Source organism: Pangasianodon hypophthalmus, chromosome 1, assembly GCF_027358585.1.
Source record: "Pangasianodon hypophthalmus isolate fPanHyp1 chromosome 1, fPanHyp1.pri, whole genome shotgun sequence".
Classification (NCBI taxonomy): Eukaryota; Metazoa; Chordata; class Actinopteri; order Siluriformes; family Pangasiidae; genus Pangasianodon; species Pangasianodon hypophthalmus.
The window spans coordinates 35,877,098-35,894,411 of record NC_069710.1 but is presented as its reverse complement, the minus strand read 5'-3'; the positions used below and the strand labels follow the sequence as shown (position 1 = coordinate 35,894,411).

Genomic DNA, 17,314 nt, shown 5'->3' with positions numbered 1-17,314 from the left:
GGCTGCTGGGTTTCGCTGCAGAAATAAGAAGCGAGTCGACAGTCAAAGTCTCCAGAAGAACTGTGGCTGCTTCTGCAAGATGCTCAGTAACACTTCCAGCTCATTTCCTTATAAAACTGCACACACTGCACCTCAGATACTGCTTTATTTATTTAAAGTGAAGGATCGTCACATTAAATACTGACTTTGTTTCATTTATTACTGTTTACTGCTCTTTATAGTATTTTTTTAAATGTAGAAACATTTAATTTCATTATTTTTGAAGGCATCTTTGCTCTACAGCATTTCTTTGCACGTGCCTAAGACTTTTGCACAGAACTGTATATATATATATATATATATATATATATATATATATATATATATATATACATATTTGCTGATACTTGCTGATACTCTATGCTCAGGTCGGCCATCCTCAAGCTCTAATAAACACACTGTTTAAACACAAAATAAAATATATTTTAAAAAGTCGCATGTACTCAGCACACACACAGACACATTCACACAAACACACACATATTCAGAAAAACAAATAACACGTGTATTTTAAAACACACACATGGACCATATGTGTATTCACACTTTTAGCACAACACAAGTTACACGTGCACACAAATGAAAATAAATTCATTATTTATTGAAAATGACCAACTTTATTTTGGAACACACACATATTCAGTAAAATAGATCACATGTGTATTTTACACACAAACACGCACACATGTTCAGTAAGAAAACATGTGTATTCTGTTCACTTCCTATTTCCTAGTGCACTAATTACCGTCTGCTACTTCCCTAATCTCCTAATTCTCTGGTTTATACGTTTATTAATCCACACTTGCATTAAATCACAATACTACCAACCTAACATACATACATACATATGTAATGTGTATATATATATATATATATATATATTCTGCAATAATATATATATATTATTGCAGAATAGTGATTTAATGCAAAACAATATTTAGGTCAAAGACGAAAAGACACTTCCTAAACACAAATAAAAATTCCATAAGTGATATTTTTTTAAAAAAAATATACCACCAACACTGCAAAGGAATTGTAGACAGTTGATATAAATTAATCTATAAATAGGTTTATAAGAAATTGGAATTATGTGATGTATTAAAATAAAAACATGTCATCTTTGACCTTCATATATACAAATATGGATGTAAAATATATATATCATATGTGTGTACATATAAATATATATCCAAACATCCCATGTGATCACGTGTGCATTTTACTGTCTCTGGTGCGCTATTATTATTATTATTATTATTATTATTATTATTATTATTATTATTATTATTATTTCTCCATGCACCCAGTGTGTCTCACCATGTTCTCCATCTGAGTCTGTTAGGGATTTAACCATTCATTATATAAAGTGATTAAAAATATAATAGTTATAAAGACTAAAGGATAAAAATGCAGAATAATTTCACATTCAGATTGTGGTGGAAATTGTGAAGAAAGAACTAATAGTGGCCTTGCGTCCCACAATTCAACTCGTATGTTAGCTGCTGATTAACATATTAGCTAGCAACTTGATAACAAGCTAATGAAAAGGTTTCATAGTGACTTGATTCTATGTGCAGCATTCCAAACCCCTGGCATAGAATAAATGTCAGTAAAAACTCATCTTCACACATTTGGGACACAAGCTCAGTGAAAATAATCGCACTGATTAACGACTGAATCCACTAGGGGGTGCTGCTGATCTGATTTTCTCATCCTGAGACAAAATGTCACTTAACTTTAGAGTGGAAAAAGAAAACACAGCATTAAAGTAATCAAATAAACAATACAATAATTCTGTCAGCTCTAAACAAACACACACACACACACACACACACACACACACACACTTACCATCGGGATCAGTTTCTGGGCCTGAAATGGACAAACAGTGGTGATAAGGAACATAATAATAATAATAAGAAGAAGAAGAAGCAGAAGAAGGTGAATTTACCACTTTGCTCTGCAGGAGGTGGCTTTGCTTCAGACACACAGGAAAAAGAGAAGACAAATTTTTACCAAAGGAGAAAATTTTCTTACTTTATTTCTACTAATATTTGAATATGTTTCTTTTTTTAATATTGGAATAATTTTATTTGCATCCTTTATCTTTTATCTGTTGTCATACCCTTTACTCTGATGACATTTATTGGCTTGCTCTAAATGATATCTCATTGTACTTGTTCAGGGACAATAAAAGTATCTTATCTCATCTTATCTTATCTCATTTTATCTTATCCTATCTTATTCTATCTTATCTCATCTTAAAACTTTATTCAGTAGCTCCCTGGGTGTTTAAAGTGTGGTAATGACTCTAAGTGCTTTACTCTTTAATACTGTAACACATTCTCTCAGATTCATTTCCTTATTCAGTTTCAGTGTATAAATAACACACACACACACACACACACACACACACTTACCAACAGGTTGAGCTTCTGGGCCTGAAATAGACAAACAGTGGTGATAAGGGACATAATAATAATAATAATAATAATAATAATAATAATAATAATAACAATTTTAGGGGGCCTAGCACCCAGACTCGGTGAGCCGCACATTCACAGACACATTACAATTCTTGCCTGAGCAATCACACGAAAGTAGAGCCATAACTTTAGGCAAAGGGATTCAAGTATATATACTATACCTATATGAAATATCATTTGATAACCTTTGTAAACCATGAAACAAGTTTCAATTAATTTCAAACAGGAAGTGGCAAACAGCAAGTACTCTTGAAATTCAGAAGCTGATTCAATTCAATTTTATTTGTATAGCACTTTTAACAATGGACATTGTCACAAAGCAGCTTTACAGAAATAAATGGATTCACAAAAAATATATTGTAAATATGTGAAAATGTGGTGAAGATTGGACAAAATTTGGAGGAGGAGTAGCAAAAATGGCAGTTACATGTAAGCATTTTTAGCATGTTATTGTAACTTTTGACTAGTAGGTGGCGCTACCACGAAATTTGTTGCATAGCATCAGGTCATGGTCCTGAAGATGCCTACCAAGATTTGTGTCAGTGAACAAAGTCATTGCTGAGTCATTTACAGCCTCACTTCTTGTTTGGTGGCTTCACCATCAGATTCATTTGCCCATTACGGACAGACTCTTTGGACTATTCAAAATTCTTTTGATAATTTTTTGTGAGGCTTACTCTGAAGTTGACATGGTGATGATTGGAAAAAATTTCTAGGTGGAGTAGCGAAAAAACAGCTTCTTTTTTTTTCTGGAACACACAGGGGTGGACCAGCACCTTCATCCTGGATCCTGGACTACCTTACCCACTGTCCACAGTATGTGAGGGCTCAGAACTGTGTGTCTGACATGGTAGTCTGCAGTACAGGAGCCCCACAGGGAACGGTCCAGGCTCCTTTCCTCTTCACACTCTATACTGCAGACTTCAGATACAACACAGCAGGCTGTCACCTGCAGAAGTTCTCTGATGACTCTGTAATCGTCGGCCTCATCACTGGGGAGGATGACACAGAGTACATAGAACTGATCCAGGACTTTGTAGTCTGGTGCCAGAGGAACTGCCTCCAGATCAATGGCAGCAAGACCAAAGAGCTGGTGGTGGATTTTCACAGACACAGACACTTACCCCCGACACCAGTGAACATCCAGGGAATGGACATTGAGATAGTGGACTCAAGTCCCTGGCTGTTCACCTCAACAATAAAATGGACTGGACGGACAACTCCACTGCACTCTACAACAAAGGACAGAGCAGATTGTAGCTGCTGAGGAGACTTAGGTCTTTTGGAGTGCAGGGAGCACTTCTTAAGACTTTTCTGATTCTGTGGTGGCATCTGCTATCTTTTAGGGGTTGTGTGTTGGGGCAGTGGCATCTCTGCTGCAGACAGGGAGAGACTGGATAAGATCTTAAGGAGGACCAGCTCTGTTGTGGGATGCACTCTTGACCCAGTGCAGGTGGTGGGAGAAAGGAGGAGGATGGCCAAGCTATCACGTATGCTGGAGAGTGACTCCCACGCCATGCATGAGACTCTGGTGGCATTGGGCAGCTCCTTTAGTGACAAGCTGCTCCACCCCAAGTGTGTGAAGGAGCGGTATCACAGATCCTTCCTCCATGCTGCTGTGAGACTGTACAACCAGCACTGCTCCCAGCAGATCCCACCACTTAACTGGTCAATAAATCTCTGGTACTAACTGGAAAGTAAATCTCATGGGAACAGTGCAATAATGCAGTTTGGTCACTTTAAAACTGTTGTGTGTTTGTGCATTCTTGGTGTGTCTCTTTTATATTTTTTATACTTACATATTTTTTTTAATATCTTTATATCTGCTGCTGTAACAACGCAAATTTCCCCATTGGGGATGAATAAAGGATTATCTTATCTTATATTATCTTATCTTATCTTTTGACAAAATCCAAGCTGGCTTTGCTTCAGACACACAGGTAAAAAAGAAGGAGTAAAAAAAGAGAAAATTTTCCTTCCTTACTTTATTTCTGCTAATATTTGAATATGTTTCTTTTTTTAATATTGGAATAAGTATTTATTTGCATCCTTTATCTTTTATCTGTTGTCATACCCTTTACTCTGATGACATCTACTGGCTTGCTCCAGACGATATCTCATTGTACTTGTGCAGGGACAATAAAGTTATCTTATCTCATCTCATTTTATCTCAACTCATTATACCTTATCCTATCTTAGGATATCTTATCCTATCTTATCCTATCTTACCTTATCTCATCTTAAAACTTTATTCAGTAGCTCACTGGGTGTAACACATTTTCTCAGATTCATTTCCTTATTTAGTTTGAATGTATAAATAATACACAAACACACACACACACACACACAAATATAAACACACTTAGGTAGAAACTGATCCTCATAAACCCCTGAGAGAGTGAGAGAGAGAGAGAGAGAGAGAGAGAGCGAGAGAGAGAGACTGAAACCTGAGAAGTAGAGATTGACCTTAAGGTTGACATCTATTCCTCTTCATTTTTTCCACTTCTTCTCTTTCAGATGACTCTAATAATTAATGTAGATAGACAGATAGATAGATACATAGATACACAAACATGAAGCTGCCTCAGCCAGAAAAAAACAAGTTTTTGACCAAAATTTTTAGGCCATGCAAAACCAGGTTCTCTGGGTTCCCAAGTCCATCTCCAAGCTGTGAGTGTTGTAGGTCAATTTATTGATCTGGCCATTCAACTTCACAATTAATAAAGAAAGAGGAAAGTTCTTAAACTCATTCTAAGGAACCTGTTATTCCTGGGGTGGGCATCAGCACTGCTTACAACCTGGTCTCTACTCAAGAACCACACGAGCACAAGATGGTGTAATTTTACATTATTTTTTTTTTGCCACAGGAAGTACTTCATAATTCCGTTTGGATTAAAGATTATCCCAGCGGTATCCTGAGCTCTTGTTCACAATGTCCTCTGTGACATACTAAACTGCTTCATCTGCAGCACTTTGATGACAGCCTGGTGTTCTCTGAGCAAACTAAATGAGCATGGCTATCATATCTGATAAGTCCTACAGCACTGTGAATACCAGTACTATGTCTCTAAGGTTCCTCTTGTGGGGATTAAAATTAGTCAGATAGATCTAAAGAAAAGACAAGTATCCAGAGACTAGCAATAAATCTTCACAAAGAAAATAAAATAGTTCTGTTTTCACCAGGTTACTATTTCATCTGTAGCTTAAGCACTAAGAACTTGCCTTAAGCAAGGCTTCCCTCACTAAGTTCTTCTAGAAATAAAGCCAAACTTTGCAGCTGCCCAGCGAAGCCCATTCCTGACCTTTTAATGTAGATCAGAAAAACATCTCAGCATTTGTCAATACAGTTAACCCTACCATGCTCATACCATTTAGTATCAGTAATTTTTAGCTTTGAAAGAGTGGAACTGACTGGAGAGGGTTCAACACACTTTGTAAAGACTGACAATAACACATGAATGACAGTCAGGCCTCTCTCTCTCTCTCTCTCTCTCTCGCTCTCTCTCGCTCTCTCTTATCCCTCTCTCACAGATCCAATTAATCCTTCCACCCTCCACCCAAGAATGTGAAACCAGATGCCTTTACCAGACATCTCCAGCCTCCAGTGCCAGAAATGGAACCGGAGATGATTGTCCCGAATTTGAAGAATTTGGCACAAGATCAGTAGGGTATACAGACTATGGTCCAAGAGACACTTCAGGGAGAACTGGATCTAAACAGCCCTCCAGACCCGAGTGCTGAAAATGGGTAATTGCATCACCTCAGTGGCCACACAGGGGCAATGCAGTCTTGATATGGACACTTGCCCCTTGAGAAGTTCAGTGTCTGTTTTTGGTGACTCAAAATAGAGACAGATAGCTATGGCCTCATAGCTGAGTCCCCAGGAACTGCTTACCCCATTACCTTGACCTTATAATATCACATTCACACTGTAATACAGCCTCTCTGGAGTGGTGTATTAATTGTCCACAGCCTAAGATATGATAATAGTTGATGCTATTTAATATTTTCTTCTTTTTTTCCAAAGATCAAACTTTGAATATCAAATTTGAAAAGTTGGCTTGACAGTCAGTAGCACAAAATGGCATGACCTCAGATTTAATTCCTTAATTCTCAGACCCTTTTGTGGGCCCAGACTTATATGGCCAAAGGTATGTGAACATCTGACCATCACACCCATATGTGCTTGTTGAACATCCCATTCCAAAACCATAGACATTTATATGGTCTCCCCTTTTCTGCTATAACAGTCTCCATTCTCATGGGAAGGGAGTCCACTAAATTTTGGAACATGGCTGATTTATGGCCATTACACCTCAAGAGAATTTATGAGGTCAGGCATTGATGTGAAATGAGAAGGTCTGGCATGCAATCAGCATTCCAATTTATTCCTAAGGTGTTGAGTGGGGTTGAGGTCAGGGCTCTGTGCAGGACACTCGAGTTCTTCCACTCCAACCTTCACACACCATGTCTTCATGGAGCTCGCTTTGTGCACAGGGGCATTGTCATGCTGGAACAGGTTTGGGCCTCTTAGTTCGAGTGAAGGGAAACTGTAAAGCTACAGCACGCAGAGACATTCTATACAACTGTGTGCTTCAGACTTTGTGGTAACAGTTCAGAGAAGAAACACATGTGTGTGATGGTCAGGGGTGCACATACTTTTGGCCATATAGTTTACATTCCTTCTCGTAACCATACTCGTTTACAATTATTTTTACTCTACTGCATAAAAGGAACTCTAAAACAGATACAGTTTATTATTCATTCTGCAGTGTTTAATCTCACCTGGACACTGTAGATTTGTACCTAAGAGCTGCTGCTGTAATCATAAGGACTGTCCTGGGCTCATGCCAGGACTCTTAATCTTATAAGAATAAATGCATTAGTTTCACTGTATTATTCAGTTATGATTCAAATGTATCGAAGAAAGATCTGTATCACGACTAGTGTTTTATTTACAAGTAGAACAACGCAAATTACAACTAGAACATTAGAGGAAAACAAAACGTGCTGACAACAACAACAAGGAAAGGAACCATTTGAGTCCTTTATTTCTGAGAATATAGTGAATAAAACAAAGCAATGGATAAAAACTAGATTTAACAAGACATCAGAACTGGATAAATAACCCATAAATAACCAGCGGTCTTTAGAACAAGTTCAAATTCTGACAATCCAGACAATCCACCAGTATGTGTAAGGAAGTTATTTATCACGCGTAGCCATGTATGCACAGCTGTACACAATGGATGGACACAATGAATTGATAAATCCTACACATTCTAAATGGCATTGCTTGTGTACAGGCACACTAATTCACATACAGAAATGCCCACAAATCACCTTATATGGTAAACAACAGTTTGAACACAAAACTTTGCGTGATAAATGAGGTAAATGCTATCAGTAATACGCTGACTTATAGAAACATGAGGATAGATAAATAGATTAGCGGCTCTTTTTGAGCGGTTTTAGTTGTACTCTTGTTTAACTGTGTTTGAGGTAATATCATCAAACAGGGTTACTGAGGTTCAGCAAAAAGCTGCTGCTCCTTCTGTGAGCATGGAGCCGCATGATTCCTGCCCCAGTGGGCCTCTGCTAGCACTTGGTGCAGTTTCCATTTTTGACCACTAGGTGCAATAATAATGCTGTGATGCTAATAGGAAGTCAGCACTCTGCACCATGATTGCGCAACATTAACAAGGAGAGCAAATCAATTAAACACACACTTCAGATACATGTCTGTCAGTTATTCTTGCTAATCACATTTCTGCTAAGTCGCATTCCCAGAGTGTGTGATGCCTCTCTAATGAGACACCATGCTACACCCACCCACCCACACACACACACACACACACACACACATACACACAGAGAGAGTGACTGTGTGAGATTGTGTGAGTATAAGTTTTAACCTCACGCCATTATCAGAGTGTGTAATATGAGCGAGTTTGCATTAATTCCCTGGTGTGAAAGTGTTTAGAGAGCTCTATAAGTACTTAAACAGATCAGCGAGCCACACACACACACACACACACACACACACACAAACACACAGCCTGACAGCTCGTTCATGTTTATAATCTGTTTACCATGAGGTAGTATGAAGCTTAGATAGGACAGACAGACACACACACACACACACACACACACACACACACACCTTCTGCGTCTCTAAACCTCTGCATCCACATGTGTTCTGCACAGCTTTACAAAGTACTCATAAGGTTTTAGATCAGATCTATTAAGCTTAGAGTATTTACTCTCACAGCTCCACTTAAGTATATTAATTTAACGCCACACCGCTGCTGAATTCTGATTGGTCAGAAGGTGTTGATTAATTTTCTGTAACAGCAGCTCTGTCAGTTGTGCAGCTGGGTTTTAAAAGAATTATAAACTATTTTAATAAACAATTTTAAACTCTATCCATATAATATAATATAATATAATATAATATAATATAATATAATATAATATAATATAATATAATATAATCTTTGCAAACTATATTAAACTATATAAAACTTAAACTTTTATATGATATTATCTAAGAGTATTAAACTGTATTAATTTACAAATTTACTCTGTATAGACTTAGAATTTTAAATAGTATTAACTTTGAATTTTAAACTATATTTCCTTACAATGTAAGCTATATTAACTTACAAATTTAAATTATATTAACTTCCACTTTTAAACTCTATTTTCTTACAATTTTAAACTGGATTGTCTGATCTTTTAAATCTATATTAACATACAAATTTAAACTGTATAAATTGTTTAATTGTATTATCTTAAAAGTTTAAATTACATTAACTTACAATTTTATATAATTTTAACTTCCAAATATAAACTGTTTCAACTTACAGTTTTTAAATACATTATCTTACAAAATTAAATTATATTAACATGCAATATTAAATTATATATTACTAATATTACTTTACAATTTTAAAGGATATTACTTTACAATTTTAAAGGATATCATCTTATGATTTAAACAATACTCGTGTATAATTTTAATAATATGAATCTTGTAGTTCACTGTATTTTAAATGATAGTAATTCAACACATTTACATTTAATGTATGATATACTGTGTATGTTTTAGTAATCATTATGTCTTTTTAATCAGGCAGGTGGAAATGTTTCGTGTAGTGAGATCCTAACTCCACTTTAAAACGTCCCATTTATGTTTATTGATGCAAATATAAACTAATTCAATCATATTTATTCAGTATTCATTTAAAACATTGCATCATCCCAACTGTTCTTATAAAGTTTCTTATTTTGTAATAATGCATAATATATAAATATATGTTTGTGTTTTGTCATGTGCACATTACAGTGTTAACAATGAAACATTTAATTTGAATAAAATAACATGTAGTGTGATAAATGAGGAATATATACATAAACTGCACAGGGGTTAAAGGTCAGTGATGGGTTTAGTAGGTGTGAGTTCAGTAGGAGCTGCCGTTGGAGTTAAGAGTGTTTTTAACACACACACACACACACACATGCGTGTGCCGAGATGAGGTCATATTCCTCTGAGTGATAATTTAGGAGATTAAGTTTGGCTGAGGTTATTAAAAGGTTGTAAGTTGAGAGGAAGGATAAAATTTTACACTCTTTACAGCTCAGCCCATTCCTCTTACACTCACACACACACACATACTCTCTCTCTTTTTCTCTCTCTCTCTCTCTCTCCTGAAAGTTCTGCTGCTCTTCCAGAATGCTTCAGAACACCCCTGTAATGTCTCAATGTTTGTAATAATAATAATAATAATAACTTTACGTTACATTTGCGTAATGTTTTATATGTTATATACTTTATAAATGCCCAAAGGTGTAAGTTCTAATGCACTATAGCATTAGTGTTTATAATGTTCCAATGAACACATATTATAATGTAACATTATGTATGTCATATACTGATGCTTTAGAGCTTTAGAGCTAACTATAGCTGCTTATGAGCAGGCTTGATGTTAAGCATCAAACAGGTGTTGTAATGCATTTATAATGCACTATGAGTATTGAGAGGACATGGAGTTGGATTGATTAGGAGCTCTGACTGTGGAGGGTTCTGTGAGGAATTGTGAGAAGAGCAGTAGGATGAGATCTGAGAACCAGGTTGGTGTGAGAACGATGTAAAGTTCAGAGGTAGTCAGCGCCAAATTCATGAAGTGCTTTAAATTCAAGAAGCAGTAGCTTAAATCTGATACTTGCTGTAACAGGAGAACACTGATGGTGCTGAAGGACAGCACAGATCTGGGAGGATTCTTGATATATTTTGAAGTTTATTTTGAAGGATGTGATGTAATGAAAGTCTGGAGCAGTGTTTTGCTGATCTGATTTTGATGATTTTGATGGAATCAGTGATGATTCAAACAGCACAAGAGAAGTGGAGCTCTCCCATTGTATTTTTAACCATAGATCACTAAAATTAGAGAAAGTGGGCATGGCTCCAACCATCATGATCTCTGTCTCATCATGGTTATTATATGAATTATTTTTATTTTATATTCTATTCTATATATATAAGAATACTTTCTGCTCCCTGAAGATTTCTGCTCCCTTCTTTGATTCCCAAGTGCTGTAGTTTCTGAGTCTTCTAGTTCTATAATAGTCATAGTTCTTAAATTTCCTAGTCTTGTAGTTCCCTAGTCCCTTCTCTGGTTCCCCAGTTTCCTACTTCCCTAGTCTCCTATGTCCATAGTTTCTTAGTGTCCTATATTCATATCTTCATGGTTTCCCAATCTCCCAGTCCCAGTCTTCTACATCTGTATGTCTCTTAGATTCTCTGATTATTTTTCTTGATTCCTAGTCTCCAGTTTCCCAGTTTCTCCCAGTCTCCCAGTTCTAGTTTCTAGGTCCTATCCCTAATTCCTTATACTTTCCTAGGTCTTATGGTCTACTAGTTTCCTGGTGTTTGACTCTCTTAGTTCCCTACGTCTTCCCTAATCTTTTATTTTTATTTTCTCTAGTCTGCTAGTTTTATTCTCGATTTCTAGTCTCCCTGTTCCCTGACTAATCTAGTCTCCTCAAAGTCCCAAGTCTCTTAGTTCCTTAGTCTAGTATAGTTATCAGATAACCTAAATTCTTTCCTAGTGCTTCCCTAGTCTTCTATGTTTCTTGTCTTCATATTTCTTTAACAATGATTCCTAATTGTACATGTTTAACTCACAGGCTGATCCCATTTACAAAGAAATGCCCAAAATAGTGCCCTATGCCCTGCTCCTTATTTCACCTATTCCCTGTTGCAGTGCATTTTAGGAATTCTGTACTAGCTAGGCTACATCATTTGGATGCCACTGTATTATTTTGGATTATGGATGTGTCCCAAACCACACAAGATAATAATACACAATACAAATATCTCAGCATCATTCTACGGTAGGCATGTCCCAAAACACACACCACAATTACTACACATACAAATAACACACCAATACAAATGGGTGTAGGCATGGCCCAAACCACAGACCCTATACAGACTCACTTCAATTTAATTCTTTTTTTTTCATATAGCTCTTGTCACAAAGCAGCTTTACAGAAATCTGGGTATGGATTTAGATTTAGATCCCTAATGAACAAGCCAGAGGTGACGGTGGTGAGGAAAAACCCCCAGATATGACAAGAAACCTTGAGAGGAAACAGATTCAAAATGGAACCCATCTTCATCAGGGTGACACCCGATAGTGCGATTATAAATCATTATTCTTTCACAACTGTGTACTACAGAGTCAAACAATACTGAGAGGTACAGATCACAAATACCTGGATATTATCCTATTGCAATGCATTATGGGATTTCATGGTTATAGCCATGACTATAAAATCCCACCCCTCCTCGCCCCTCCTCCCACACACACACACACACACACACACTCTCTCAAATATCATTGACATTTAAACACACCTGCTAAGCCTCACCCTAATCACAATGCGCACTCTGCAATTCTTATTAATCGTTAGTAAACCAACTCTCCGCAGTGCGTAACATATTGAGAATATTATTACATTTACAATAATAACAATAACAACAATGCTTACAATTATAATATGTACACTACATGCATTAGATACACTCTTTGATTTATAGCATTACTATTACTACTACTACTACTACTACTACTAATAATAATAATAATAATAATAATAATAATCATCAGCATCTACATCATCATGAAAGTAATATTTATCGTAATACCTTTAAGGATAATGTTTAAAAAATGGCTAATAATTCTCTTACGCTAAAATATAATCAGGAATTATGAGGTACCTTTAGCTTTGGGCTTGGGCATGGTGACGGCTGAATCTCTCACTGGTCTGCAGTCATCTGAGAACTTTTTCCTTTTTATTCCTCACTCTCATTCCTAAAGGAGGGAGGGGGAGAGTGAGAGAGGTTAAAAGATAGAGAGAAAGTGAGAGATAGTCAGAAACAGAGAGAGAGAGAGAGAGAGAGAGAGAGAGAGATGACACCTGAAACCCCTCAGTGACTTCAAGGAGAATATTTTGGGATGGTGTTCAAGCCAAGAACAGAAGGGGGGGTCTTCTTTTCCTCCTTTTCATTTAGCTTTTAACCACACTGTTATTCTTTAATATCTATCTATCTATCTATCTATCTATCTATCTATCTATCTATCTGTCTGTCTGTCTAAGAGACAGAGACATAGAGAGAAAGACAGACCAGCAGAAAAGCAGAGTAAAGACAGACATAGCGAGACTTGGAGAGAAAGAGAGAGAAAGAAAAAAGAGAGTTACACAAAAGTGTTGAAAGGAATGATTGCCATCTCTGATGTGTTGAAGTGTTGTAATGTCAGAATTTTCACTTGGCTTTACACAAAGTCATGTAACATTTCTCTGTGTTCCCTTTGTATGTCTGTCTCTTCATTTAACCTTCTGTTATTACACTCCTCAAACCTCTATAATAACCATCTCTCTCTCTCTCTCTCTCTCTCTCTCTCTCTCTCTCTCGCTATGACTGAGGTCATTTGTGGTTCCTTCACAGTATTTGGTGCTAAATTTGGATGTTACCCACAAACACAGTGTTTCCTTGCAAGTGTCTCAAACAGAATATAAATTATTCACCACACAGTGAGTGTTAGCTGGTTCTGTCTGAATAATTTGGCAGAAACGAGTCAACATTAGAAATAAATTGTTTATTTCCCACTGAATACATTTATCATGTTTTACACAAAATTTGTAAACTGCTCCTTGTTGGTACAATCTGTAGTGAGGTATCATCCAGCTACAATTACACTCTGAACCTAGGTGGGGTTGAGTCTGACAACTGGTGTATGGACCAGCCATAGGGTCTGAGTTGAGGAAGCGCACAAGCCAGGGTATTATTGAACAGAAGCATATTGAATATAACCATGTCACCTATTTCTCTGAGATTTGTACAGATATAGGGCTGGAACTAGCTGAGTAGGTGAAGTTTTCTCCAGTTTGCAAATCTACAATAATTTTTTTAAAGCTAATTTGGAAGATAAGGTTTGTCAGTCAGGAGAGAGACTTTCATTTGTAACTACTCATGGCCTGAAGATTGTAAAGCAATTATTTTACTTTTTAGAGTAATGATAATCAATGACAGGTTACAAATCTTGTGGAAAACCTGCTCAAATTGAACAAAATAATGTTGTAAGGCAGGTTGTTGCTGGTTTAGTACTTTCATTCAGGAGAGGTGAGGTTCCCAGGCAGGGCCATTCAGGTTGCAGTGCCTCCAAATAGACATTGTGTGATAGATGTGCAGGAGCAGGACTTTATTGCAGAAATCACAATAGAAAGAACCCAAAAAGTAGATTCTTTAAAAGCTTTCGGTTACAGGTCAAGAGCAGGGTTGACAGTTATAATAGAAATCCAAATCTTGAGTAGAAGTTCAGAAAAACACAAAACAACCAGGACTCACTGAGGGTCATGTATTTAAGAGATTGTCCAGACACCTAAATGATGGAAAGACCTACCATATAACAGTGTTTAAGGTACTAGTAACTGTGGGCCGCTGGAGTGTGAAGGGAGAGATGTTCCAGCATGACATAGAGACCGATGTGATACACTGCCCTTCTTTCTTACGCGAGCCTGGGAAGGAGTGAAGACATGAGTTATGGTAACATAAAGCTAGGTACTTAATGCTTTCACTCTAGAGAGAAGATTGTAGTAGAAAGTATTTCGATAGTTTAACCCAAGAGTTTGAGGAAGTTTGGGGAACTCTGGAGGCTCAAAGGAGTTACTGTACAATCTGTAGTGTATTGGACCCCATAGCATGTGTGCCTTACATAGGCCCGGTGACACGAGGGGGTCAAAGGGGTTATTGCCCCCTCAGATCTGATTTATGCCCCCTCTTTTTCATTTTTGTATTCATGGTTACACAGGCTACATTTATCATATATGCATAATAAAGACACTTGTCTTTTGTCACGTGTGGGCTGCCTTATTTCATGATGTGGGTAAAACAAGGCACGTGAACAACACTCAGCCTGTTAAATTTAAATTAGTGTTACAGGGGCGTGGTTTTGACATTGGACTGTGGTACGATATCCACACAGATAACGTGATATCAGTTCAGTTTGTTTGAGCTATACAGTGTTTGACATATCATCATTAGAGAACGGACATAAGAAAATATCTATGTCATGTTTCAGACATGAAGAGGGACACTAAAAGTGAGAGTAAGCCTGACAAACATGACAGCCTTCAAAATGGAGCTGCTTTTTTTGATGAGTGCCAACACTCAGAGCCAGCAGCCAGCAGGAGAGGTTCAAGCCCCCAGCTCCAGGCCCAGGCCCAACCCCCTCAGCACAGAGAGTCCAGTCCAGGTCTGCTTGCAAACTTACCCAGGTCAAATGTTCAGTGGCAGAAAACATTCATTCTGCAGTAGTTGGTTTAAAGGAAGGGAATTTTTCTGAAATTGTTGACATAATTGAGTTTCTTGTTTCAAACACGCTTCCTCTTAGGGGTTCGTTGGATGCTTTTGAAGGAGAGAGGGAGTCAGTGGGCTTTTTTTTTGTCTATGATGGATTACACTCTCCGAAAAGACAAAGAACTTGCTAAAGTGTTTAGCGCTATACCTGCCAATGCCAGATACATGTCAGATGACATTCAAAATGAAATTATTGGACTTATGAGTGACCTTGTAACTGAAGAAATTGTGAAAGCGGTAGGTACACACTGAAGGTAGATGGGACCCAAGATGCCAAAGGCTATGAAACCATTTTCATCATCATTTGCTACCTGAACGAAAATAACAAAGTTCACGATCGGCTGTTGTCAATGGCAACAACTGGAGACTTGGATGCATTGTTGTTAACTAATCTTGTGTTAACAGAGTTAATAGGTGCTGGCTTTAGCACTGAAAAGATTTTAAGTCAATGTTATGATGAGGCCAGTGTGATATAGGGAAAGGAGAGGGGTTTGCAAAAGATTCTACAGGATAAACTGAACAGAGCAGTGCCATACATTCACTGTTTCAACCATCAGTTGCATTTGGTGGTGTGTGCAATGTCGTCGGAGCATTTTTTTTCAATGTGTGTGACAAACTGTGTGACATTGGCTGCTCAGTACAATAACGGAAAGACTTCTCTGTGAAAGGTGGACAGGTCACCTGGCAACAGTGTCTGTCATAGTAAGATGCTGTGAAAACATTGTGAATTTTTTGTCTGACACAGGCCTGCGACTCATAACCCTAACCCTAACCCAGGGCATACAGCACGGACGTAAAGCTGGAGGCTGCAGGTCTGGTGAAGTTAATGTCTGAAGCGGATTTGAAGTTCATTGCTGTGATGGTACATAAGCTCCTCCTTCTCCTTGACCTCCCAAACAATTACTTCAGGCTGAAACAAACAATCTGTCCACTGGCCTAAAACCTGTGCACAGTGCCTGTGAGTGCATTCAGAATCTGAGGTGTGGCAGTGAGTTTGAAGCATTGTGAGTACTGCATCTGAATACAATGAAGGGCAACAAGCGATTTCTTCCAAATGGCAAAAATATGCGAGTAAATGTCTTGAGCAGTTTGTAGTGGAAAGTTCCATTGGACAGAACGATGAAGCAGATGATGTAAAAGACTTTTCTTTATCACTTTGGACACTGTCACTGGAGAAATGTCAGCTCTGTTCAGTGGATGCAACAGCCAGTTGTTCCAAACACTGTGTGCCTTCAACCCTGAGAGCAATGACTTTCTGGACAGTAAAACAGTTAAACCACTCTTGAACCTAAACAAAACAGATATGGTGGATATGGTGAATTCCCTGTTGTGTGACAGTTTGTATAGACTGAAATTGCTCATTCTAACAGGGATAAATGGCCCCCTCTTGATGGACTGTAACAGATCTCTCGACCTCTAGCTGCAATGGCAGCGGTTTACACTGAGCTCAGACACGGAGTAACTTTTGGGGCATCCACAACCACCTGTGAAAACTCTTTTTCCACCCTCACTAATGTGTTCACTCATCACAGATGGAGCATTTTACACCAGCAGGAAGGACAACTCATCCAATTCTTCATCTGAATGTGATCTAACCACAAATTCAAGAAGAAAGAATGACAGGCATGACAAGTTACTCAGGTGATTCAACGCCAAATCAAGGAGACTGCAGCCCTTCTAAAAAGGTTGGATATCATTATGCTGTGTTTAAAGGCATTAACTTTGTTAGTCTGTTTGTCTGGTTAGTGTCAGGTTACTGTTGTGACATCTTTGTTGTGTTGCATTTGCGTCTTTCTTACAAAAGCGAGTCCTATCTATTTCAATTAAATTCAATTCAATTTTAGCGCTATGAAAATAAAATTGA

At 37.6% G+C, this 17,314-nt stretch overlaps 1 protein-coding gene across 2 annotated transcripts in view; it reads right to left on the bottom strand.

The window, feature by feature from the left end:
• mybpc2b (myosin binding protein Cb) overlaps positions 1–12,899 on the bottom strand; it is a 33,531-nt gene extending 20,632 nt beyond the window's left edge. The window contains exons 1-5 of one of the 2 annotated variants that reach the window (XM_026946457.3): positions 12,811–12,877; positions 2,460–2,480; positions 1,991–2,017; positions 1,891–1,911; positions 1,357–1,374 (exon numbers count right to left, since the gene is read on the bottom strand). In XM_026946457.3, coding sequence (XP_026802258.1) covers positions 1,357–1,374; positions 1,891–1,911; positions 1,991–2,017; positions 2,460–2,480; positions 12,811–12,832 — 109 coding nt within the window. In that variant the 5' untranslated portion in view covers positions 12,833–12,877. Of the gene's footprint in view, positions 1–1,356; positions 1,375–1,890; positions 1,912–1,990; positions 2,018–2,459; positions 2,481–12,810 lie in introns of both variants that reach the window. The other variant, XM_026946458.3, reaches the window with a different exon arrangement.
• Between the last annotated feature and the right edge of the window lie 4,415 nt (positions 12,900–17,314).